Source organism: Dermacentor silvarum, chromosome 7 (genome assembly GCF_013339745.2).
Source record: "Dermacentor silvarum isolate Dsil-2018 chromosome 7, BIME_Dsil_1.4, whole genome shotgun sequence".
In the NCBI taxonomy this organism is placed as follows: Eukaryota; Metazoa; Arthropoda; class Arachnida; order Ixodida; family Ixodidae; genus Dermacentor; species Dermacentor silvarum.
The window spans coordinates 56,422,202-56,449,420 of NC_051160.1; the positions used below are offsets into that span (position 1 = coordinate 56,422,202).

Consider the following 27,219-nt stretch of genomic DNA (forward strand, 5'->3'; position numbering starts at 1 on the left):
TCACGTGTGCGTGTGTTTTATTGCTTCCTTCATCGAGGTCTGTACAGAAGAGTAAAAAAATAAAAACAAGAGAACAAATGGTTCAGGCAACTCAAAACAAGAAACGTAACAGCTTAGCAGTAACAAGATATGAAAAAAAAAATGCGTGGGAAAACTAGGCTAAACAGTAAACGAAACAAACATGTAACAAAGTGAGTTATAAAAAAAAGATTAATGCAAGAGAAGACACGGGGCTTGGGGAGAAGCGTAGGAGGGGGACGGTCAGGGGCTCGGTTTTTCGAAGTTACACATTAGAGATTTGACACAAGCTGTTAGCCTAAGTACAACTGCAAAGCCCGACCAACGTTTGTGTAACTTGACAACGACACTGTTTGTGACACAACGGTTAGAACATGTATACACGCAACAGAACATTACAGAGCGTGCTCGCGACAGGTACAAGCGACAGTCTGACAACAGCGGACAGCACACAACATTCGTTCGTAGGGTTAGTTGCACGCGTAACACTTAAAGACATTGACAAGATAACCTCTTGGACATAACGAAACAGGAGTTGACACCCAGCCCGAGAAAACTGCGTAGCCAAGCATTCTCAACCAGCGAGATGTTCATTTACTGCATAAAAAGCAAGGACAGGGGTTAGCGCAGCACGATGTGACGCCATTACGTTCATGCAATGGTCCCAAAAGTGAGTGCGGGAAAATTTTTCTAACATGGTTTTGCCGCACACCATTCCCATTCGATGTTAGAGTGGTGTTAGCAGAAATGCTCGGGTGATCTTGAAATAGCGAAACTGTCTGCTATGAGTGCAGTGCCACCATTTCTTTAATACGTTTTCGTTCGCATTTCTCAAGCATACCACGAAACCTCTGCTTCCCTTTTTCTCAAGCTTACGCATGCATGACAACGATCTTGCATTGTGTAGATTGAAAAAAAAAAAGGGTTAAATACTAAAAGTCTTCGAACATATAACCTCACCATAACAACCGTTTAGTCAGCTGACAACATATTTTGACGTAACTTTAGGCTACAGACTCCAGCACCGAAAGACCAACCCCGCCATTCGCACATCAAGTGACTGCATAGTCATAATGCAAGAAAAAACGAGTTCAGCTCATATTACTGTCGGCACATAGCATTCATCTCACACACAAGCGCACAAAACATATACTAAAACAACATATCGGAGCGGAATGACGCAACCGGAATAGCTGAAGCAGGTATTATGCTTTTATAACGTGGCACAGGGGTTATGCGCTGCAAGTTTCGGCGCAGTGCGTTTCGTAAAACGCACCACCGACACCATCCGGCGACATCCAATAGACTTCAGTGCTATTCTTCGGGAACGGTAGCAAACGCTCACACCAGAAAAGAAAACTTCAACAAACAAAGAACTAGCCTTAGGCGTGTTTGTATACGAAACGGGACACAAACAGCTCACAAACAACATCGACCTTAGTCCGAGACGAAGTCACACAATATGTTGCAATGTGATCAACGTTGCGACAAGCATTCGGCGGATTTCGCAAAGGCGTAAGCTGAAAAAAAAAAAGAAACGTACACCTTGTCTCTACTGACATTACAAACTACCGTGAAAGAGTAGATGGCTAAATGATGTGCTTCTGTTGAGTCAGTAGACTTGTGGTCACCCCAGAAAGCTTATACCGGACGTGTTGATGGGTGTTTAGCTTTCTTCATAGAACCCCGTAAACAGTCAAGACGCCCGCTACAACAACCTGTAACTGTACTGATCGCGAAGCAATGCATCTATGACTGTTCACTGCAGCCCAATCGGGAGGACTTTCAGTGTTTCTCAGAATTTGCGAAGTCACTCCGCGCTCCATGTCCAGACCAGTTGTCAGGTTCTGAAAACCTTTCGCTGCTCAAATGCTAGAGATATTGAGACAGGCCTTCTTAATTCCTTAGACTCTGGAGTGCGAGCCGCCGCGCGGAAACCCTATAATGGGCCCCACCACGTAACAGATTTCGTCACCCTCGCGGAGTGGCATCGAAATTACTGACAAAGACTGAACAAAAACTGCCGCAGAAGCATGGGCGCCGTGGCTCGGACGTTGGTCAATGAATTCATGTAATGCTTGGCACTCTGTGAGCACACTTTGCCTTGATCAAGAGCATCGTGCGCCGATCTCTTGCTGAAATACCACCTTGTATACGCACCTCTTGGTGTGCCTTGCAGAAGAAGTAAGAGAAACACGGTCTTTTGAAAAAGGCCGCAGGTTCAGAATGAAAGGCACTTATCAGTGCGACGTATTCTTCACTTTCGTTACCAGAACTGTACAATTCTCGGTAACCTTGACGCAAAGCAAATTAGTCAAGCAAAAGTTGATACATGAGAGGGGTGTTACGAATGCCTAATGGAAATACTGGCATCCCAAGCGTCTCAAGTGGCTCACACTAAGTGTACGCACGCTATATTGTACAAGGAATTAACCAGCGAAAGCAGAGCGTGTTGGTATAATACGCGTATACCGCCTACATCGCCGTCGACACTGACTAGTGTCGCCGTGAAGTCGCGGGTAACTGCCACCCGGATGGCAGAAGCCCTATGAGCATGGCATTCTTTTGCATGTTGAATGCGATATCTGAAAGTTCTCCTTCGGCTATCGATAACATTGACAAGAGTGCGATCAATGATGACGTACGACGTGAACAGAAGCTCAGAGGATTATGCCGCCGGGGTGGCGACGCCGTGGTTTGTTTGGTGGCAGTGTCGCGAATTCTTAGAGGTAACCTGGTTCGTTTATCCACAAGGGCGGGACCCCTGGACCTGACGACGACCAGCGGGAAGACAACAGCTGCAGCAACGACGACAACAATGGATGCCGCGTCACCTCCATAACGCTCGTGCACTCTGCGCATCTACTTTAAGGGCTCGTGCTAAGCCTCGTGTTAGGCTTAATCCAAATTCGGGCACATTTTTCAGCGTCCTAATAAAATTGCTTTTCCGGTGCAGCGAAAACAGGTAGTAGTGATATAGGACCTCATACACACGTTACGCTTTGTATAAAATTAAATGTTGTCTTTTTGTTACTATGTATTACCTATAGACACTGGACAACACTTGGCTAAATGTCAGAGTAAACGTTCATACGCTGTCCATGCATATTCTATCGACTACAGACCCTCTATAGAAATTCCCTATAGACAATGTATAGGCTTTATAGATATAAGCCACGAAGGTTCCTGTTGAACAGAAAAATCTGTTTAAATGTCGAACTGTTGTCTTCCCATCTCGCGTCATCGATTCAAAAACCTCTAAGTTCGGCAGTGGTAAGCGGCATATGGTAGGGCGTGTCGGCATTTTGGTCTCCTAGCGTTCGGTTTCGTCCTACTTCTTGGCGGCTGCGGCGGCAGCGCGACCGCTGAGCCTAGCGCCGTAACCCGGATACAGGGACTGTCCCCTGGACACGTCATCGTCGGTGAGGAAAGGAGCGTCCTCGACGCCGATGTTGTCGTTGACGTAGTAGAAGTCCCGGGCGTTCTGGCACGGCACCGCCTCTTCCGGGAAGGAGCAGGTGAGCGTCAGCTGGTTGAACACGGTCTGGTTGCCGCAGAAGAAGCTCCAGTGGTACATCTGCGAAGAAAAAGGTGTCATCGTCGAATGTTCATGAAGGCTGGAGCGAGCGTCCTATATAGTTCTGCACGTTAAATGTGCGCGCGCACGGCATAGCTCGGGTGATTATGTGATCAAACGTTTAGCGAGCATGCAGTATACAATATAGAAATAAGCACATGGGGCGCACTTTCGGGGGGAGGGGGGAGAGACTTGCTGCCACATAAGCGCATTCATATACTGCCACGTGCTGTACGATTCGCAGGCGAAACGAACAGCGCGTTGCAGCTACTTTACGTGGTAGGCATTTCAGTTCCATTTAGGTCCCGAATATAAGGGTACCGTGTGCAGCGATACCAAACCACCCTCACCAGCACCAGTAAAAGGCCGAATTACATTTCATCTAACAACGATGTACTGCTCTTTGGTTAACATATTGAGTAGGTGCGCTTCACAGCGATTCAATATAGCCAAAGCACGAAATTTTGCTTATTCACCTAGCTCTGCCTGACCTGTGCTGTATACGAGTGCGTGCTGCCTCCGTTGGCAGAAACAGCGCTCCCAGGTCTTTATTGCAAGGGATACTTTCATATGTCAATGGATCCGTACCTACTAGTACTAGTACAGCTTTCCACCTTGCGGATACTTCCAGATTACACGCAACATTGACCTGCCAGTGTATATAGATGAGAATTCAGCCAGTGGAAGTCTTTTCTGAGCGATTGCCAGTGGAAGTCTTTTCTGACCGATCGCCCTTCATTTTTTATGCATTACGAAGCTTCTCTCTTCACGTATGGCTTTTATAGTATGGTGTCTGCACGTACCTGCTCACTGCCGTCGGCGAGCACGACCGGGTGGCAGATGTGGAAGATCTTGCACTCGTTGTCCGTGTCGGCGTAGTAGCCGTACCGCAGGCCCGCGCAGCTGAAGCTCGTCTGGTAGCTACCGACGATCAGCTCGGAGCCGTCTGGGAGCTCGTACGCGGCCCGCTTGGAGCGTTTGGGCGACTCCTTCTGCGCATGCGCGAAACGAACACCCATGAGAATCTCTCCGGCTACTCAAGAAAATAGTGAAAAAGAATCACAGATCAAGGGATTTTAGATATCAACCTGCGGCATCACTTTTCCCTGATTCCTTAGACCATACAAAGAGACGGAGGCCCCCAGCTGGCTTGTACGACCCACTAAAAATGTCACTTGAGGGGACGCATACTTCAGAAATCAATGTTGCCCGCTCTGGATTTGATGACTTCTGTATTGGGAACTCTACATGTGTTTGAAGCACGGAAATGTTTTGGGTGCGATAAACAGCACTACCGCGTACGTTTTATCCGGTGTAAGGATGGTCTTGCGCATTTCCCAAATCACCATCACGTCAATTCTCTTTCTGTCTTTTTTCTTTCTCGCTATGTGCTCACAAATTAAAAAAAAAGAAACAATGGCGCTTTAATGTTGCTTGCAGCTTGTGCCCACTAGAGATACTGGTTGCCAATGTCCAAAATTTTTACGCGTGATATAACAAACGAAGGTAAGCGTTATGACGGTGATGGACACGGGATGTCGGATAACGCAACGAGCAAAGGTTTTGTTGAGAGGCTTGTTCACTGCAGACGGCTCTAGAGCTTATAGCCTACCACAGCCTTGAAATTGCTCTACAGCATGGAGACTCTTGCGATCACGGGCTCATAAACCGGAGCGGATAAGCACTTCTAGAAATACTATTCAGACTTTTTTGCATGCCTGCTCCGGAACCTCTTACGTGCAGCAGGTAATTGCGGGCATAGTTTTTGATTCTCCACCAGTTCGTGATTGTAGTGCTGTCGAGCTTGCTATAAAAAGCACAAACAAGAACCTTAATGATTACGGGGCACGTTTAAAGGGACATGTTGAAACGTGCTATTGCTGTGCGGTAAACGGGGACAGTGAAACTTGGTCAATGCCTCGATGTGAGCCCCATGATTCATACTGAAACAAAATCTAATCAACTGGAGCGGCTACAAAGTATTAAGAATGAAGACGATGATTTCGCCGATACTTTCGCAGCAACTTCCTCAAGGAAGTACGAGATGTTCCTGCTGTTAGAACATAGAAAAGATGCCCCGACGCCATAATTTCACTCGTAGGAGACTAATAAACCCGTGCCTTATTACGCTGATGCTAATAAGGCGAGTTTCATTTCTTGTTATGCAAATCAAACTGAGACACATCGCTGTTGCAGCTTCATGGACAAACGCTAGTTAAGAAGGAAGGAAGCACCGGCCTTATGAATAGCCTAGGACGAAGTTATTCAATAAGATGTCGCACCGGGCTATGGACCGTCGGGTTAGCATCCGTCGTGCACATCAAGTCGAGGTCAGGAACGGTGCACCGGGAAGCACGCGGCATTGTGCTCTAATTAATTACGAGCCGATTGCGCCTTGCCTGCCCTTCGAGGCCGCTGATGCTTGGAAGAGTTAGAGTGCCAGTTGGCGACCTCCGCGACACAAGTGGCGCCGGTGCTATTCTTCTTCTTTCGCGACCTCGACCCGTCGTTAGTGAGAGCCGCTGTGAACACCGCAGTCCACAGCTCGTTCTAGTTGGGTGCAGTGGCGCGGAAGCCTAAGTAGTACAACGGAACGTAGTGCCTCACCTAACTTACAGTGCCTGACCTAATGACCAAGACATCCTTCGGTGGCCTGTGCCATGTCGATCACGCGTAGCAAGAGGTACGGCTGTGGCGACCATGTTTCGACGCGGTAACGCAGGCATGTCGAACAAAGAAGTGGGGCGGTGTGACGGAGTGATACAACGTTCGAGGCCGCGCCGTGTTGCATGCAGTTCCTGTGGGAGAGCCGCGGAGAGCTTATCCTTCACAATGGCTTTCGGCGCGTCGACTGCGCGGCATCTGCCGGGGCTAATTGTCCAATTACGCGACTCTGGTATTACGGAAGCAACCATCGCTGCTTGTTTTTTTTTTTTTTTTTTGCTTGTTTCTTTCTTTCGTTGTCAGTGCGCGTGTGAGCGCAAAGGTTAGCGCGCCCGGCGTCTCGTCAAATCCCCAGATTGCTGCCGCGAAGAAAGGGATAGTGCCGACGCTGCCTGGCGCAAGTTCCCGGCACTTAGCAGTGTGAAGGGAAGTGTGTATACAGAATGGCGCACTTCGTGCACAATGGCCGGGGAAGGCCCGAGCGTGCGCATTCCTGTGGCAAACGGCGTGATTGCTTCGTGCTCTGGCCGTTCATTAACACCGAAGCCTACTGGCATTTCCGCGTGCGCTTGACTCCAGTCGGCTCCTCACCTTCCGTAATCCGCGGCACCGGTTTCTGCGAAGAGAAAGCCAGGGTTGCTCCGAGCCCCGACCCTGCACATAGGCTTCTCCTTTCCTGTATCGTTTGGCATGCAGTCGCCATACATTTTGACGCGCTAGATACTTCAATCGCTAAGATCACCGGTGCCAAGACGATTCCTTATTTGACTACAATATTGCCAAAACTTGCGGCCAGAATTAGTGGTGTAGATGAACTTGTACTTGGGCTAAGCAATGACCGTAGCCTTAACACGACACACACAGGAAAGGTGACCGGACGGACAGCTTTCGTCCTGTCACCTCTTTACATCTTGGCAACGCTACGTTTGCTGATTTAATGATCACTACCTTCATGAAGCTTGTCTCTTCCCTTTCCACTCTCTCTCGCGTTTTGCCCCCCCCCCCCCCCTACTCCTTCCCCCCGTGCAGCGTAGTCAACCGGAACTACCTCTGGTCAACCTCCCTGCCTTTCTATGCATCCTTTCTCTCTCTTTGTACGGTGCACTCAGCATGAGCGATTTCGTGCAAACTGATACTGGAGTCTAAGGAAAGTTTGTCAGCTCACTCCGGGTTCATTTCACGTTATTTTCATTTTACCGTTTGTATTGAATTTCAATCTGGGCGCAGTCATGCCGCAATGCTATACACGACGCTGACATGCGGACGGTTTGTACGGGCCCCCGTAAAGTCTTCCATCATCACCTCCGGTCTCAGCCAACGCTGGCTCGCGGCCAGCGAGCGAAACGCGCAGACGGCGGAAGCAACGACACAGCTTACGCTTGCTTGTACAGCTTCGTCAAGGTTGGCGCGGTCTCCGATTTTTTTCCTCCTCGGCGTATCTCGGCGGCGGCACCTGCCAACTGGTTTTCGTGCCGTCGATGCCCGCACTTTTTGAGTGTTTTGAGTCTCGGGACACTCCTTCCCGGACAAGTTTTGTGGATCGTTATTTTGCCGCCGATCTCATTGAGCCAAGGATAGCGCTCTTTTCTGTCCAGGCTCACTAAAGACGATATAGAAGCTTCCGAGGCCTGCGTGACTCAGTGAGGAACCTCGATGAGAAATAAAGCGAGTCGCCGGTTTCATGCGGAAAATTGCACCCTCGATGAATTCATGTGTTTAGGAGGTTAAAAATTAAAATTAAATTATGGGGTATTACGTGCCAAAACCACGATCTGATTATGAGGCACGCCGTAGTGGAGGACTCCGGAAATTTGGACTACCTGGGGTTGTTTAACGGGCAGCTAAATCTAAGTACACGGGTCCGAAACGATGTCTAAACCGACGGTGACATGGTGAGATTGGAAAAGAAGCTACCACCTTATGAAGCTTTCCTATGCGAGTGCAGATGATACGACGGAAGGAGAGAGAGAGAAAATAGAAGAAAGTAAAGGCAGGAAGATTAACCAGACGCACGTCCGGTTTGCTACCCTGCACTGGGAGAAGGGGGTATAATTAATCTAAAGTTAACGGGCAACGCTTCCACGCGAGCATGCATGAGCCATTCAGTATGTACGCGCTGAAATCATTAACGCTTGCTGCTCAAAATGAAAGATTAGAGCCGTGGCGGTCTAGCGTGTAAAGCAGCAACCTTGACGCTTAGCGCGTCAGTCGGTGCGAAGGGTATCCGGACTTGGCGATTACGTCATGCGATCGAAGGAAGTTGATATTTTGTGACCTTCTCTCGCGAAGGCTGATGATGTTGTGGTGCTTAGAATCGTTGAATAAGTGATTCGCACTTTGCGAAGGCCTACCTAACAATAGCCGCGGAGGATATAATTGAATCAATAGGGATTATTGGCCCGTCATTGTCTGGCACGTCTCACACAGTACCCAGTTCCTCCATTATAGTTTGTAGTAGCTGAGTTGTTGAAGGTATATCACAGCGCTTCTCTGTAGGATAGCTTTGGGTGGGATTTGCAGATAACTCGGCTATGTGAAGCATTTCTCCGGCACTAGCGTTCAATTCTCTAAATTTAAATGGATTGCGTTTTAGAAATGAAGAATTACTTAAAGACAAAATGCTCTAGATGGTTCCTGCCTTATACAGTTTCGCGTTTGTACGCTTTCGTGTAAGTTCGTACGTTATACGATTGCGCACGTTATGTTCTTCAACGTACACGCGAAGCACTGGTAGCATGAGGAACAAAATCTTTCATCACTCTTATGCGTAAACAATCAGTTATAGTTTGTTAAGCCGCACGCTTTATAATACAAATAACAATGAACTCACCTTTGGAATAGCTATCGCGACAGCTAGGCAGAGGGCACCTGTAAGGATGAAAAAGAAATAGCGGCAAACTGTGAACAAGCTCATGGTCATGTATGTATAAATATTCACTGTATGTACGAAACATACCAGCCGAAATGAAGATGGTTTAGCTAGTCCGACAAAACAAAACAGTTTTCTTGCCTCACCAGACGTTGATCTTAAACAAAAACCTGTTGTTCGCAATACTTCCCGCAAGAAATATCCCCAAGGGCGTTTGATGCTTAGACGATGTTTTTCTTTTCCTTCTTGTTCGTTTCTTCTTTTGTTTCGTTCTCTTCGCATTTTGCTTTTCATGGTGATGTAATTTGTCCGGTGGCGGTTGTTGTCGCTTTCGTTTTGCGCCCCGGAGCGGCGTACGTGACAAGAAATGCCAAGTGCGGAGATTAAGTGCATAGCGTAGAAGCATATTCTACTCCCTCCACCCTCTCATTCTTTTTTTTTCTGAGTTCTGCGATAAATGGATCGATGTGTAAGTGTGCATACTTGCGTCCTAAAGCCCGAATGTTGTCCTTACGTATGTTAAAAGTGCATGATTCATTAAATTTGGGCGTTAACGAATTCCAGAAGCAGCAGAAAACTTGACGGACAACCTGCCATACACAGGCAGTCCTGGCAGATATATATGGCAGACAACGTGTCATGTATCGGGTGGAACTGGAGTGTGAGAAAGCCAGTTGCGTCAATTTGTTTAAGAGGAAGTTTTCCACTGATGAATTTGTGCATTAAAATTAGAATTCGGGAAGATTTTGCACACATAATATGTTAGTGTGGTAATATGTGTGGTAATAAATGTTCCCGGGCGATATACTTACGCCCACTTTTTTTTTTTTTTGAGACGTGCTTCTTGAATTAGATCCTTGGTGACTGTGCACCAGGTGTGAACAACATACCAAATTGTTTTCCTTCTTCGCCAGAATGGACTCACCTGGAGAATATGCGCCCGTTTAGGATTGCAATGGTTAAGTTACGGTAGTTTGACCATCACATCTAACGTAGTGAATTACGTAGTGAATTACGTAGCAGACTTACATCACCATCGCCATCGTTCCCTCGGTGGGTTCGAAAATTGGGGATAAGAAATAGGTAGTCACCAGATTGTGCCTGGAAATGCTTTTGCATTCAGTGCAGGTTTTTAAGGTGTTGTCATGTTGAGTCACCATTTCAAATACCCGTTTAAATAATCAATTTTTGAGAAAGATACCTCACATCTTGAAATGCGACAAATGCGCTTAAGTCTAGAAAGTATGATTCCAACGAGAGATTAAGAGGCGAAACATGCATCCGGTGTTAATGTTGTAGTAACTCAGTACGCTGCTCATCAGGGTTTGAAATTGAGAGAAAACACCTTGCTATCGCTTCTTGCCGTATGCATAATTAGTGTATTCATAAAATATAGCTTATCTAAAAGAGTCGGTCATAGCTTACGTAGCAGACAGAAGAATATCTTTGGGAACGTCAACGTACGCCCAACGTATATTTCTTGAGAAAGTCCGGGAACCTCCTAAATGGGTGGGGAAACTTATTACTGCTCTTTTTAAAAACAGCTTTCTATTTCTGACGTCATTCCTTGCCCCATTGCCCACTGCCTTATCTACCCGCAGGTGTCCTTGCAAACTTCTCGGCTTCGATATTATCCTCGATTATGTCCTAGTATGTTTGCTTACGATGACCTTGTACCCAAAGAACCCAAAGAACCCTTCGTGCGTCTCTGTTTAACGTGAGCTTCTTTTTCTCATCATTATGTTTATTAAACAGCCACACCTTCATCTTTAGAGGAACGACAGACGTTCATCCTGCGTTGCGACAATCCCCGCACTCGACGACAATGTTTCTGTTGTAGTGGCTTCGAGACATGGTTCGCACCCACGAGTGGGATCGACCACACACGAGGAGATAAAAAAAAACTGCGCACGGCGAAGGAAGAATAAATAAGAGGGGCAAATAAAAGGAAAACATCTATACGAAAGTAAAGAGCCATTTTCCTTCACGTGAGGCTATCAAGCAGACTTACATCGTCATCAAAAAGCGGGGTGAACTGATGCGAGCCGAGGTGTTTACCAATCATTTATCAGTAGAATGAGAAGTACTTCGGTCTGTCCACGCCAGGTGCTATTCGCGGGATACTAATAACGGAGCCAAGTCATTAGCGACGAACAGAACCACCCGTCGTCTGAAGGAGGAAGTCAGAATATTAATATGAACAGCACTCGCATGCGCATCAACCTTTGCGCAATGAGAAATAACGGACGCATTCTCTCTCTCTCTCCCCCTCTCTCTCTATCCCATTTCGTTCCTGGTGGTCAGTGAGCGCAGCGTAGGTTGCGGCTTGACCGATCAGTGGGGCCACAGAGGTAGCGATGTTTCCTTCCCGCTTGCACAATGGAGGAGCGTCCAATTGCGGCCTTGTCAGCGGTCGTCGCAAACATTCTCTGGCGCACTATAAAAAGCAATTCGACGTGGTTGCGTTGTGAGCCGATGCAAACTGGAAATCGAAGCGGGAAAATCTTTTTTTCTCGCGCTTTGTCGCAAGTGCTATCTGCGGGAAAAGTACGGATGGTCACATGATCATTGAGAGCGTCGCGTGAGCTTTTTGGCACGAGGAGGCAGGAATGGAGTTCGTCCTGCCAAAATCGGCGTAATGCGAATAGAGATATCGGAACTCTGAAAATTAGCGAATGCCTAGTGTCACGTGGTGTTTTCGTATATAGTGACACGTTCCGTGACATTATACGGCCAGTAGCGTGTCACTTGCCATGGGCATGTACTATTCCTTCAACTAAACAAACATCTTCTCTTTTCAAAAAAATTACTTTTAGACTTATTTTAAGCTTGTACTGACCTCAATCCCTCGTGCAAGGCTAAAAATCAAGATAATTATAGGCTAACATTCAAGCAGCACAACGACTTGGCTTGCACTCTACCCCGCTACACAAACAGCGCTCGAAGATACGTTTTGAAAGCGAAGAATAACGCTCGCACTATTTCACAACAGTATGCGTGCGCCCCCTTTCGGTATACATTCTCTGTATGTGTATCGCTCTGACACGCTTAAGTGCCGAATGCTACAGGATCTAAGTGGAGTGTGTCATGAACGTCTCAATTCCTTCACTTGAGCCCTTCGGTGGTGCCGAAGTCTGATAGCTGTCTTGCCGCTCAAAACCTTTGGCCCTTTCAATTGCGGTCAGCTCGCTGTACTCGGACAAACATCCCGAGGACCAACACAAACGCTAGCGGCGAGCCTCTATTCCTTCGCGTTCGTCAATGTCGGTATCGTGCATCAGGAGGGTGTACCCGGAGAAATTTGGAGTTACTGGAAAGGTACTAAAGGAGAGGGGGTGTTAGAGACTCGCTTTCCTTCTACCAGGCACCAGATGCAGTGACGACATTCTGGCGCAGACTCGTCCTATAAGCTCGCGGGCGCGCACGCACACACATGCGTGCACTCTCTCACGCTGTCGCAGTGCCCGCTATTGCGCCATCCCCACCAGCCGACACCAGGGAGTGCAGGCAGCAGTCCTCGAAAAACTAATTGCGTCGCTCCGGGCCGCTCTGTCCGTTAGCCCACCGGTTCGCGCGCTCCATTGTCTACGACCTTATAACTGTCCTTCCGCCCTTTTCGCCTTCTCTCAACGATCCCGGAGTGTGGTTGTTCACTTCGTGTGGGTTTTCGTTTTACTTTTGCTTTGCATTCTCCTTTAATCAAACTGACCTCCACACCGTAAGCTTGCGGGCCCGGTATCATCAGCTTCGAGACAGGCACCAGCCTCCACCGTGACCACCTCCCTTCATTCACCTGCCTTTTAACCTACTGCCTTCCGCGCGCGGAAAATTTGCTGTGTGCGTATGTGTGTGTTTGTGTGTACGCGCGTGGTCATTAAAGAAAGCGAATTGCTAGCGCTCTGCAGAATACGCGAGTCTGAGCGCGCCCCGCTTGGGATGTGTCGTGGCCGGGTCGGTAATTTCGTGAGCCGACCACGCGGATCTGCCGAGCGCCTCTGTGGAGTGGGTCTACGTTTTGTCGCCGTGGTATTTCCTTTCACGCACGCGTTTCTCTCGGTCACGGGACGTCCTGAGCTGTGACGAAATTGCGGCTCGTTTCACATGTGGGGGAGCTCTCATATGGAAATCGTGTTTGGACGTTTACAGTATCCGCGGAAAAACGCAAAAAAAGAGATAGAGCCGGATTCGTTACATACACAGGTAGCGGCATGGTATAGGGATAGAGGTTTTTAATAAGAGCTAAGCAAAATGCTAGACTGCAATAGACGTAGTAGAATATGATTACCCGCAGCAAGCTAGGCCCTATTTGTAGGCGCTCCGTTTCAAAGGGGATGCCGACCGAAATCATCACCATCGTCATCATTGTCATGTCATCATCATCGTCAGCTCCGAGCGCTAGGGTTATCTCGAAGAAAGAATTGTTCTATCCTTGTGCTGCATACTGTACGAACGAGTAAATCGCGGTGCCGAGGTGTCTGGGTATTGGCACCCATTGATATCCATTTAATATGTTCCTTGCTGCTTGCTTAGACGGCAAATGTAAGGCGCATAAGGCTGCACGAGCGTAAACCCATCGCTACAACACCGACCTGCGCTCGGAACGGACAGACGCGAAGCATCTCTACAGCGGCAATTGTGGCTGGGAGTTGCTTTCACGAGAGCCATTTCGCCACTATCAGCACAAACGCGTACACTTGGTCGCTTAACTGCCACAGGCGCGTCTGCGCGCATGAACTGTAATAACAATGCTAAAAAAATTAGGCCAGTCATTACGCCAACGTTACGTCCTTGCCTACACTCACAGAGTGGGTCAGTTGCTATACTAGAAACTAACGCGAATGATAAAATTAACTTAAAAAAGCGTTGCATTCATAGAGCCTAGATTTAACAAACCTGCAAACGCGCAGAAAACTTCGATTTAACTGGATGGTTTTAAAGGGCGAGTGTATCTATCTAATCTTGTCTTACCCCGCTGCTTGGTCGGAATCGTATAGCTAGCTGCATAGCAGTGTAGTGCGCCAAGTAGCTTGGATTCTTTTGGAATGCAGTTTTATAGCAGATTGAATTGATTTATATCAAAGAAAAGAAAAAGAAGCCACAATGTGCTGCCGTGCAATTTTCGTCTGCTAGATGGTATTTTACTATGTTTTAACGTGAATTGTTTTAAGGGCACACAAGCAAATCGCTGGACCGTTGGACACTAATTTTATACGGTTTTGACCCATAGGCGAAGGTTTTTCATGGTTATGAGCAGACACGCTAGCTCCTTTAACAATGCTCAGACAAGATATGGAAAAGTTACAATGTATAAAAGAAAAGACAAACAGAATGACCTGATAGGTAATTATGTAGTAGACAACAGGTAATGGATGTAGTTATATTACTAAGCCGAACACGTCTGCTTCACTCTTCAGCATATCTTCAAAGCTTCTATAGCTTGACACAGTCATATGAAGGCGTCAGTGTAAACATATTGTGTTTCTTAAACTGTTACTCCGACTTCAATAAACAAAAAGAAGGACACTGTGTTGGCACCAGCGATCAGTCCGAAAAAGCGATTCAAATTTGCCTGGCTCACGTGTGCATGCAGCGAACGCAATCCCAGGCTAGACGAGGAAATTCGAGCTTTAGAAAAAAAAAAAAACGTTTCTCAATTTGCATTTCACTTAGAGTTCTCAGACGCAGTCGAAGCTTACCAAAGGCGATCAGGGTGGTCTTCATCTTGGCTTTGCGGTTGCTTATTTGAACGATGACTCAGGTAGTTAAATCCCTAAGGATATTTCCTCTCTTCTTGCGGAGTGCGTGAATCTGGAAGTATAAAAAAAAGAAGCAAAATACAAAAGGTCGTATGAGAACAGGCTACGCTGGTTTTGTGAAGGAGACAACCGTATAGACTAATGCGAGGTGCCGTAGCATATATACGGCTTTCGTTATAGCTCCGGCGCGCCAGCTCTTCAACGTTCCACTAAAAGGGTGCAGCATTGCCAATGCTACGGAGACGACATCCGTCGACAAGCTGGAGCGTCGCTTCCACAACGCCTGCATGCAGCGAAATCCCGCCCGGGCCGTAAGCGTCAATTAATTGCGCGACCACCAGGCCTTGGGGCAGGTAAATGTGTTTGCACAACCGGAACAAATCATCCGCCCTCTGTAGAACGCGCTGGGGTTTTTTGATATATAGTCGCGGCCGCCAACTGTGGATATTCGAGCGGCGTCTTGGGTTTCATTCCACTGCATGGTTTTGTTAAGACTCAATGCAGACACGGAAACTTCAGTGAAAGCGAAGAGAGACCGATCACGTGTTACTCGAAGAACGATCGTGTTGGCTCATGGAAGAGACCGGTAAACTGTCTGAAGCTGCGTTTTAGAGGAGTGGCGATAAGGCAGCAAAATCAAGGGGGAGGGTCATCGAGTTATATGGGGAAGCTCACCGCACGAGAATCTACATCCGTAGAGGTGAAGGTTCTTATAAGCTACAGGGAAATGCGTGCGCAAGCGGATGTCTCGGGATAACGTTGGAATGTCGGAACCCTCTCAGACGGTCTTGTAGTATCAGGACTGTATTCCGGTTATTCGGTTCCGCGACGAGCTGACCGAGGAACTGCTTCCAAAGAATTTTCTATAATCCTGATCGGTGTCCTTTGAATTCGTATGCTCATACGAATTCAAAGGACACTGAGGAGGCGAAAGATAGAATACGTGCGCAACATTTAGCACTGTCGGAAACCGCACTATTAGGTCGGTTGCTCTAGAAAGTGTTTCTATGCAGGGCATTGACAGCTTCTCTATAGGTTTATGGTGCTCTCCATCAGTGGCACGTCAAGTTCTCCCTTAATTGTGATATTTTTTATCAATTGGCTGCCTCTCAAAACTGTAGCGGTTAGGCGGATTCTAATGTACACCTTATTTTAAAAAAGCCAGCTGCGAGGTCAAGACGACTGATATATGTAGAGAGGTCTGAGTCGAAAATGACATCAAGATATCAAGTTGTGTTAGTGAACTTTTAGTTTTATACTTGTTCAGTTTCTCCTGTCCTCTGTCTCTTCCCTTGCCCCCTCCTTACCGAATAGCGCGTGGGCGAATACGTACTTTCGCACCGGCGCAGGCTCTCTGCTTTTAAATATATATATATATATATATATATATATATATATATATATATTCCTTTTTATGTGGTAAACTTGCCGCAAGGCATACCTCAAAACAAAACAAAAAGTTAGCAAAAGGCGTCAAATTAAGCATTCATCCCTATTTTGTGCATGTCCTGTAGCAACGAATTGCCTCTATCTTTCCCTCTCTCTCTCGCTCGCTCACTCACTCTCTAACCTTGGCTACCAGCAGACCAATGCTAACGACTTCGACTAGATAAGGTGCTCACTATTGCTTTGGGGAAATCGATGTTTTCTCGGATCAGCGTTGTCACGTTCGCCAAAGCGAGCTGTATTTGTCCCGTTCCAGGCGTTGTGATTGCCATGGCCAGCCAAATGAGCGCACAGCCTATATTTTATGTCGACTGCAGGATGATCTCCACTTACCCCTGTCTTGCGCTAGCTGATTCCAACTTTCGCCTGCAAATGTCTCAACTCCATCATCCCACCTATAGTTTTCTGCCGTCCTCGACTGCGCTTCCCTTCTCTTGGCATCCATTCTGTAACTCTAATGGCCCACCGGTTATCTACCCTACGCATTACATGGCCTGCCGAGTTCCATGTCTTACTAAAGTACTAAAGTAAGTACTTTAGTAGGATAATAAATAAATGCTTTATAACACACTTAAGAAAGTGTTTCACTTGGTAGGAACTAAGAGTAAGTACTAAAATACAGTAAGTTTTCATGTCAGTTTCGATGAGGGCGAAATGCAAAAATTCCCCTGTACCATGCAGTGGTAGCACGTTAAAGAACCCTAGGTGGTCGAAATTCGACAGCAGCCCCCCCCCCCCCCCTGCCCCCCCCCCTCTCCCCTGTACTGCGTGTCTCATAATCATATCGTGGTTTTGGCACCTAAAACCCCAGAATTAATTTTTGTTTCGTTTTCAAGTAAGCCTATACTGTTCGCAACGCGTGACAGTTGAACTTCTCTTGCATTTTAGGCAACCCATAAAACCGCTGCGTTTAGATAAGTCACTCGAAGGCACTCCACTGGACGGTATCTGTAATTGGAAAGATTGCTTTGCAATGGCGGCGTGAATATTGCAGACGTCATCGAGGAGGCAATATTACCGAAGCGCGACACATATTTGCCGCGCGTCAAACAAAGACAGAAACAGCAACGCCGGCCTCAGTCAGGAAAGCTTCCTACCAGCTTCCGGTGCGAGCTGCGGTGCACGCTCGTCGAAAACGCCCCCCAGTAAGCAGCAGCAGCCCACGCATCGTTTATATGACTGTAGGGCCACGGCAAATAGCCCCGTCGTTCAGACAATGCGTGCGGAAACGGCTTACGGAGCGGGATGAACGGCGTATCCGTGCCCTGCGCGTCGTCAACCGGAAAGAATGGGTTTGCCAGCGTTATTTAAGGAAAGTTCCGTCCTTTCGTTGTTTTCATGCCTTAACGTCTTCAATCAATCGAAGAGCGCGCTTCGTTTCGCGGTCGTCAAACGTGACAGGTAGTCGTGACGTTTGCTTTGCCTCCACACCTGTTGAAACAGCCCGTTTCGAATCTGTCTGCATCGGAGAGGGGAATTAGCTCATCGGACTGTGCGCGTTGTGTGCTCTAGGCGACCGTCTCAACTGGCGCCGCATCGAAAGAAAGGTAAGCGACATGCTGGGCTGCCCTGCAGCAGGCTTGCTCTGGGTTTATCTTCGGGTGGGAGCCTTGTACAACCAGAACAGCCGCGCCAAGTCCATCACAAACCGGAAGATGCTGTAAACGTCAGTGCTTCTGAAAACCGTGAGAGTTAAAGCCCATTAGAAGGTATGTATAAATGAACAGCTTTTTTTTCCAAAGCAGGTGTATAACACATCCACATGCGTACTAACCTTCTTGTGTGTGACAACTATGACAACAAGGAAGCGACTTCATAGAGGAAGTTTCCTCGGTCGAACATGCGAACAGGACACGCACAGACTTCACTACGAAAGCGCCTATAACCGCTTGTAGATCGATAATTTCACACGCAATGGAATAAACAGCGGCTGGAATTCACATGGTTACGTGCATAGCTGTGGGTTATCTGACAAGGCACGTTTTGTGTGTGTCCTGTCAATCTTATCTATTTGAACGCAGCAATGAACACAACAGCTGAAGTGCACAAATTAAGACACCGCAGGAGCCCAAAGGAGGAATATACCGATGAGAAAAATATGCCTTTCTCAAGGCAACTATGAAAGTACACGCTTGCGCAAGAGTCTAAATATGTTTTTTTTTTTTTTCTCAGAGATGGGTCAGTGTAAAACCCTGCCAAGGATAACTTTTGTTGCCTGGACATAAGGAAATCCTATTATCAAAACGTCGGCACGACAGTGAAGTGCGCCCATTGCTTGTTCTCTGACAGTTCCTTTAGTTTCCAACTTCCAAATACGTTAGAGGAAATCCTCCAACTGTCAAGTGCGTCTCCTCCAACTAAATTGAGTAGGCATGATTTCCTGAGAAACAGCTTCGTAGTCAAAAACCGAAAGGCTTACAGTGGATTCATATAAAAGTCTTCCATTCGAACTTTGAAGAGTTACATTTAAAGAAGCGTGATGAATGAGCTAAAATCCCCCAAGCATTCCTGTGAATGAGCTAATAACTTTGCTATGAATGATTAATACGAGGCAAAATGTCAAGTTTAGGAATATTTAAGGCCTACGTTGTCACCACCAATTCCCCAGCCAGGCATTATTTACAGTATCAGTGAAGCTGCAAATGCAGTTAAGTGAGATCTGATACACTTGTTTACGTTAAGAAAAAAAAAGAAACGCTTATTGACTATCTTTCGGCTATGTTTTAAACTCTATAGAACGCACCTGTTAACTGCTGTACGAGCAGTCAATTATTTTATCGCAATTTATACGTTACCATATGCAGGAACTGTTAACAATTGTTGTCTTTGCGCGAAAGCGGAATATTCCCCTCGCAAGGTACAGCCTGCGCTAGAATCTGCCAAGTATCCTCGTGAGCGAGCTGACAATAACCTAAGATTAATTTCGTTCTACGTCACGGTATAGCTAGCCGGTATAGCTAGCCGGTATAGCTAGCCGCTGAAGGTGTATTATCGCTGACAAGAAACCCTGAAATCCGCTAGATCTAGCGATAATTCTGCTAAAATGAAGACACAGCTAATAAGTTATCCTGTCCATGGCGATCGATCGTTAAATACGACCGATATACTAGTGCATACAGGCCCGCTTATGGGCCCGTAAATTTCGAAATATCCTCAAGGATTCTGTCGTATGCACGTGTACTTCATTCAATAGGCTCGTTTGCCGCTCACGCCTAGTTTGGTGCTTGGCACTAATTACTTTCCGCCGCTCCTTCAATAATTGGAAAAGAAAACTTGAGATGAACATGGGCGTGAACACCTGTTGTAAACCACCTGCCGAAGCCAGGAACGGCGACACGTGAATTAAAAAAAAAAAAAAAGAGGTTGCGTAATCTGAACGCTGCGTGTCTCGCAAAGCCGTTCAGCAAGCAAAGCAGCTGCTTCCTGGATGCTTCCCAACAACGCTTGTCGTTGGCGAGTCCTTTGAGCGAACGCTTCCGACATGGGACGAAAAATAGAATAGAACGCTTCGGGTCCCTGACAGTGCGTAAGACACGGTGGGAAACAAAGCACGTCAGCAGCGCTCTTGAGAACCGAGCAGCCTGCGAAAGAAGTCGTCAATCACGCCGCGTGAAAGACGCACTCGCGCCGTGTTTAAATATAAGCGCAGGGTGAAGAGCCATACCGTTTCATTCTCACCCTGCCACCGGCTGTTTTCTGATCCACACTTCGCTTCGATGTGTACGGTTCACTATGCCACACTGCTCACGGTAGCCTGAATACGTGCAAGCGTCGTAAGGCTTTCTCGTTTAGGCTCAAACAGGGTCACCTGCTCAGAGCATATTCCGCGAAAACCTCCTCTGGGGTGGGTCCTATTTTGTAAATATCAATTTCCTTTTCCAATTTTCCAAGTTATCATCTCTCGCGTGAAGTGGACGATTCAGGCGATAAAAGTGGCCCGGTGGCGTCCGAACCAATGACGAAGGGCAAAATAAATACAAAGTGAAATGAATCGGGGCAAGGTATGGCCACAGGAGCGGCTTTGTAAAGATCCGTGTATTTAAAAAAACAAACATTTCTTATACTTCGCACCAAACAGTAGAGCCAGGCTATAACAGCAAGGCGGCGAAGTCCTATCCAAACCATTGAGGAAGAGTGAACAGACTGGACCGTTACAAAATGCTGACGCTGGCTGATCTCAAATGTCACAAGCTGGCGTCATTATCGTCACTGCTCCCATCCACGTTCCCGGTTTTCCGTAGAGAGAAAGTAAAGAGGGGAGGCTGTAACTGGCCAGGGCACCCTAGGGCCACTATAAAAACATGTTCTGTCTCACTCGGGGCGGACACCTGACGCCTTGTCTTGTAACGATCCATTTCATTCACCATTCTTTATTTATCATCCTACGTACCAGTTGCCTATCCAGGCAATAAGTGCATACGCGCCTGTGAAGAACCACGAGCAAAAGCTGGGAAACTACAGACGTCAGGCAACTTTTTTTTTAGCCTATCAGCATGTAGCCTGAAATGAAGTGGTACATCCCATACATTGCCCGTGTTCTCAGAAAGCAATGTACTGTAACAATTCCGCTTTATACGGCTGTGACAAAATAAACTTCTGATTTTTCTTTTTCTTACGACCGGGTGAAAAAAGAGCGATCACTACGTTAACATGTCTTCACCATTCGCCGCTGTGAACAACAATTTTTTAGAAGTAACTTTCAAAGATTTGACTTTGTATATTAATCTTCTTCCCGAAAAACATTCAACCTTGTAAACTGTGCCAAATTTTCTCAGCTTCTCTTTTGATTTTACGGAACATAACAGCAGCAGCCGGCGCACCTTCGTGACGACACTCCATTCTGTGTGTGTGTACTTCGACACATATTTTGCCTCGCGGGCGAGAACGTGTACCTTTCGTGTGATTCGCTGCGGCCACTAAGCGATACTTGCGAACGCCGTTCTGTCCAGTTGCGGCAACACAGCAGTGTTAGCTCTCCCTCTCTCTCTTGCTCCTTCTCTCTCTCTCTCTCATGAATCTGTCATAGCATTCGTCATAGCGTCTCAAACCCTTTCCTCTGTTCGCGTCTCACACGCCGTCGCCATGGCGAAACGTGTACTCTATACGTGAATCTTCCGGGTAGCATTCATTGCCACCACGTCCATCATTCTCTTTTCGATCGCTCGATTTCACGTGACGGTCTCGTTTTTTTTTTTCTCTCTCTCTACCACAACGACGAACCCGAATCTCTCGAGTGGCACCCGGTCGCAGGAAGAGCCGCAGGGCGGAGGCGGGCGACCGAAGCCGAACCGGACACGCCATTGGCCTACCACCCCCGTGCCCACTCGTCGCTCCTCAAAATTCGTGAGGACACGGGCACATCCGCGCCGGCCGTTCGAGGCGCAGCGTCGGTCCACTTCCTTGTTGTTTCACCGCAGCGCAAAACGATGCGGCTTCTTCTCGATCGGCTCTCCCAGTGAATGGGGCTTCCTTCTTTTAACTTTTCGTTTTTTTTTTTGTTCTTTTCTATTCGGTCATAGGTGAGGCACCGTGCTTCACCCTCCTGGGTGTAATGGGCGTTTGTTCCTTTCAGCGGCGTCTCGCCCAGGGCCGTGCCGTGAATTCCAATGCGGCGGGTGCTCGCCCTGTCCTTAGCTTTGATACAGCTGGCTACTTGTATACGTATTCCTGATGGCTGCATTACGGCGCGGTGGCGTAGCTGACGGAACCACTTTGAATCGTAGTCGGGCGCCTAATAGCGAGGACTGGTTGAACATCGAGATCACTGTGAAGAGGGGCGGGGGTGGATAGAGAGTCAGCAAGCTGTGTGGCCTGCGTGCATCGTAACGCCGTCCGGCGGAGAGTCTTCAACTGTGATGCTACTGGCCGCGTCCCTTCCGGAGTCGCAGAGGTCGTGCACGGGGGGGCGGTCACCCGAAGGCGCCCGCTCGAGGGGTCAGTGGAATTTGTATGCCCGGGCTAATTCGAGAGTGAGGTTTGCCCGCGCTAATAGCATTAGCGCAGTTCTTCCGGCATTGTTTTCGGCGGACACGATCGTGTTCGGTGCACGGCGGAGAGCTAAAGGTTATGAAATGGCGGGTCAGTGGCCTGAGGCGCATCGTATGCCACCACTCCACGTGTTTCCGCCTGTTGTCCTAACACTTGCAGCGCCAGCAGATGAACGGTATTCCGAAAATCGTGAGCTCGTTTCTTTAGACGTGTTCTGATATCAATCACAAAATATGCAGTAATGTATATGCTTTCCGCGTGCGTGTTCGGTTACGAATAAATGCTTTAGAATAATTCCTTCTGTTACTTCAAGTGGCCGTGAGCAGGGCGGCGCACTCTTCTACCGCGTCTCAGTCGAACACCCATGCAGTGCTTTTTTTGACGCAACGGCCAGTGACTTCGTTTAACTACTGGTGAACCTTTTTGTGGTGCGTCGGTGATCAACGTATAATCCTGCTACAGGAATATGTGCAGGATAGACACTGCCATGCCGTTCAGTCTGTATCCCTTTTGCAGTTACATTAAGGCGAGAGCTAAGGGCGATTGCAAGAAAGAAGGTACAAGAGGAAGTACTGTTCGCCACCACGCTTCAGAATCCGACAATTTCGAAGCTGATAGGACCTTGCATGGCTGGTTATCTGACAGAAAAAAAGCAAACCCTGTGGAACTTGCCTTCGCACGCTAGCGTCGATCCTGGGTTATCTCCTGCCCAGTAAGCTGCCACGTAGGCTAAGCAAGCTGATTTTGCAATAGCAGAAAAAAAAAAAAAAAAACCGCACCGTGACATTGTTGCCTAATGTTTGCACGCGCCTGTCATTGAATTAGATGGAATGCAGGCTCTTGTCGGCTCAACTGTAATATCCTTAACGACTGTAGTTGGAAATAAGAGAATTTAACTACTGCTCACTATATTCTCTCCGGTTGTCCTATTCTTGCCGAAACGTTCAATGATACCAATCAACGGAGCTAGGTTACAAGGGAACACAGGTTCACATGCAGATAGATAGATAGATAGATAGATAGATAGATAGATAGATAGATAGATAGATAGATAGATAGATAGATAGATAGATAGATAGATAGATAGATAGATAGATAGATAGATAGATAGATAGATAGATAGATAGATAGATAGATAGATAGATAGATAGATAGATAGATAGATAGATAGATAGATGAGAGGGCGAGGGAGAATTGGAGTTTAGAGAGTGAGCAGAGGGAGAAACTACGAAAGGGAAATTCAGGAGTAGGGAGCATCCGGTTGAGGGAGCATGCACCCCGGGAAGGGGAAAGGAGATTGGGAGTAGGAAAAATGGTAGGTGGACGTGTCTTAATAGCAGTTTTGCTTTAGGAAGCGCGACAAAATGAACATACCGAAGATAGATAACAAAAATAATATGGTTAGCCGTGTCGATATTCGTACAGTATAGAACGAAGTGGATGACTGCTCGTATATGACTGGCGACGTGGGCATTGTGACACCATTCGTTCTCTCTTCTAAATCACAACGGTGTCTTCATGCGAGCCGGTTAGTTCGTAGTTATCAACTTATCATACATTTTGAACAGATTCGTGGAACGTGATGCCACCAACATATGTAACTTAACCTCGCCCATTCTCCACTGCCCATCCCCCCGCTCAGCCGCTTCCTATCTGCAAATACGTTTCACTGGGTATAGAACACAGTTGATAGCCAGTGGTGGTGGGTCTCTTACTGCAAGAATCAGCCGACATTCTATCGGAAATGCAGCCGACGTTCAAAAGACCTAGCAAATCAGGTAAATGCCATTTCTAGCCGTTCAACAAGGACCATAGTAAAGATCATAACTGGTAGTCTGCGAACGTAACCCCCATTATCGCAGACAGCGCTTAGCAGATATATCCAAAATGCTGATATCGCAGAGAAACAAAACATAAAATAAAACGTCCATTGAGGCCTAGGGACATCGTCTACAAATTTATCTTTGAACTTATCGATGCGAAACCACAGAGTGTAGTGGTTTACGTCGAAAGTTTACGGACAACGATATCCGAGAAAATGTTGAATTTTAGAGGAGTTTCTGACTGTAGCTAGTAAAACCATGCAACGCTTTGCTGTTCGCACACATATACTAGTCGAGACCGGAAGTTCAAATGCCAGGCAGCATGTAGAGGCTGCGGAAATATTAATTTTTTGCGTTCTCAGATCCTGCGGTCCGTAATCTTTTGACTCCTATACATACCATTTCTAGGCGGCTTGCGTTGGATATGATTAAGTTCTGCTTTTTTCTGCGCAATTGCTCGTCACTTAGTGCAAACACTGAATACCCGTGTTATCATTTCGCCAGGCGTTGTTGTAGTATAGTAATGGGCGCGCACTCCCTGTGGCGATAAGCTCTGGGAGAATTACTGACTGCTCATACAGCAGATCGTATACTCGTCGAAATGCGTGGACATCGTCGCTTAACCATTTACGTACAGTGCTCAGCGATTGAAACGCGAATCTCGGACAACATGGCGGCTGGAACTTTTTTGCGCCACCAGTGGGCGCTGATGACACTGAGATTATGTTTTTCTTTTTTTTTTTTGGTGTCACATGAAAGCGAGAAGCTTTCTGATGCACCGTAACTGCTTTCGGCCCCCTCTGCGATCACCCAGCGATCACCAGAGGCGCAACAAGCGGCGTCCGCCATGCTGTCTAAGATCGCGTGTCAATCGCTGAGCACTGTACATATGTGATGCTGAAAGAGCACTTCTTGCAATACAAAATGCATGGAGGATTTTTTTTTTTATGCAGCCATCTCATTGAAATATTATTTTCGGCCTTATACTAACGGCAGTTTCCATTTCTCTGGCGGAGTAGATGGAAAGGCGCGCTATGAACTAGGCGTGCCCCCGACTATGCAGGGAGAACCAGTGCAGGGGACATTCGATATTAACGCAAGCGCCAATTCTGAAAGATGACCAATCAGCGACAGTTTGAACACTCAAGATATTCCACGACAACGTTTCGCCACGCCCACTCCTCGCCTACTCATCTTGCGGTGCGTTGCGTGGTGCGTTGGGCCCAATAATTCATTAGGGATGCCAAATTAGTGTAGCTGCACATACTCATGACTAAATGGATTCCGGGGCACACACATTATTTTTTAACTGACATGGTTATTACTAAAATATGTCCAGCAATCTGGTGTTTGTTGTCGAGGATAACATGCAGTGAGAAATGAGAGCGACATTCCCAGCTAACTACGATACGTGGGCCATCAGAGTTGTCAACCAGAAAAAAAAAGAAGAAAAAGACTACTTCGTTGATCCACAACATTGTCACAGGAAAAGAAGCGCTTAATCGGAACTCAACTATATCGGCTGTATTTACCCGCGCTTTGGATGATGTCATACGATATTTCTACATGATGCTCGTTATCTAAGGGCGCTCCTGTTAAACCCACTTTAGCAGAATAGCCATTAAAATATTGAGAAAAAGAAGGGAACTCGTCATCAGGAGCTATCTAGTTTCAGACAAGCCTATCCCCCTTTTACTATTAAGTGAAGAACAAATGGGAATACGGGCCACTTCAGAGCCGGCTATCAAAAAACCTACACCTCTCACATCGGCGCCAGCGCTACTCACGGATACTTGACAAAGAAGGGTGAACGCCGATGGGCCGAGCCAATTGGTCAGGTCTCGAACCACTGCGATCTGAGGTGTCCCGATGCTCACAAAAGGCCAGAAAAAGCCTGACCGCGCGGAAGATGCGTAAGCCACAACAACGCAGTAGGTCCGCACCTTTTGCTGCTTTTTTTTTTCCCCTCGTTTTTCACCGACGTCTTCGGAAGTCACACTAAGTCCGTTGCCGGGTTGAAGGTGTATCGACGGGACGTCCGGATGCAAACACCACCAACAACTGGGTTCGAATGGCTCGCGACGTGCGATATGGGGACTTATAGCGGGGGGGTTATGCGAAGAACAGGTAGACCTCCGGTGAGTGGACGACGACTTTCACTGGACACTCTCGCGTTGAGCGACAGCGGCAGTCGGTGGGCGCCTTTTATACGGCCGCGCCGTCGTGACTGCATCGCGTGCTCTCTGATCGGGGGAGGAGGAATCGGAGAAGAGGAAGAAGAAGAGTACCGGGATGCGCGCATCTTCTTCTTGCCTTTGTCGTCGTTCGGGGCGTGTGTACGCTGCCTCCTCCTCCTCCTTCTCTCCCTCTGTTTCGCTTTCTTCTTCCTCCGGAGTTGACGCTACGCACTCTCTCTCTCTCTCTCTTCACTGCTCTCTCCCATTCCTCGTTGTTCACTTTCGCCGCGGTCTCGTCTCGCCGCCAGAAAACCCTCACTCGGCCACCGGGCGCCTGTCTTCCTTCCGACGTTCACCTTCAGAGGTCGAGGTTTCTTTTTATTTCTTACTCTTCGCTCGCCCATCGGCTCTCCTTTCTCGTCCCGTGCGTCTGTCTCTCTGGCGTACACGCGCTCACCGGGTTGCGTTCGGTATGGACAAGTAGCGGCTCGTTTTTGTTCTTTTTGTTTTTTTTTTCATCGGGGCTGTTGCTGCCTGCGCGTGCGTTTAAACGCGTGCGTTTAGGCGCGTACGCTGCGTTGAGGTGATGCTTGATTTTTGCCTGCTCTCCATCGCTTTTTTGTTGTTTACGTCGGCGTATAGAGGAGCGGTCAGGCCTTTGGGGCACTCCACGTGCACGTTCCCGGGCATCACGAACGTCGTGAGGAGGATGTCCGATAGGGTGACATCGGTCTGGCTCATAATTGATGTGTATCGCATATATATATATATATATATATATATATATATATATACTGTCGCGTCCGAATTCTCGTCCTTGTCGGTGTTGGCACGAATATAAGCCGCAAGAAGAACCGCATGCAGGCAACAATTTTAGAGAGAGATGAGCGTCGGAGTACAC

General features: G+C 47.4%; 1 protein-coding gene across 3 annotated transcripts; it reads right to left on the bottom strand.

Moving 5' to 3' along the window:
- On the bottom strand, positions 1-26,350 carry LOC119458057 (U-scoloptoxin(01)-Cw1a). 3 transcript variants are annotated; one of them, XM_037719853.2, is made up of 5 exons: positions 26,085-26,350; positions 14,825-14,936; positions 9,090-9,127; positions 4,399-4,584; positions 1-3,595 (listed from the first exon to the last, which is right to left on the bottom strand). In XM_037719853.2, the coding sequence occupies exons 2-5, from the start codon at positions 14,847-14,849 to the stop codon at positions 3,350-3,352; spliced, it is 495 nt and encodes a 164-aa protein (XP_037575781.1). In that variant the 5' UTR covers positions 14,850-14,936; positions 26,085-26,350; the 3' UTR covers positions 1-3,349. The 3 variants fall into 3 exon arrangements, with proteins under 3 accessions (XP_037575781.1, XP_037575780.1, XP_049526677.1); XM_037719852.2 differs by having other exon boundaries at positions 4,399-4,587; positions 26,085-26,347; XM_049670720.1 differs by lacking the exon at positions 26,085-26,350 and adding an exon at positions 17,568-17,588 and having other exon boundaries at positions 4,399-4,587.
- Between the last annotated feature and the right edge of the window lie 869 nt (positions 26,351-27,219).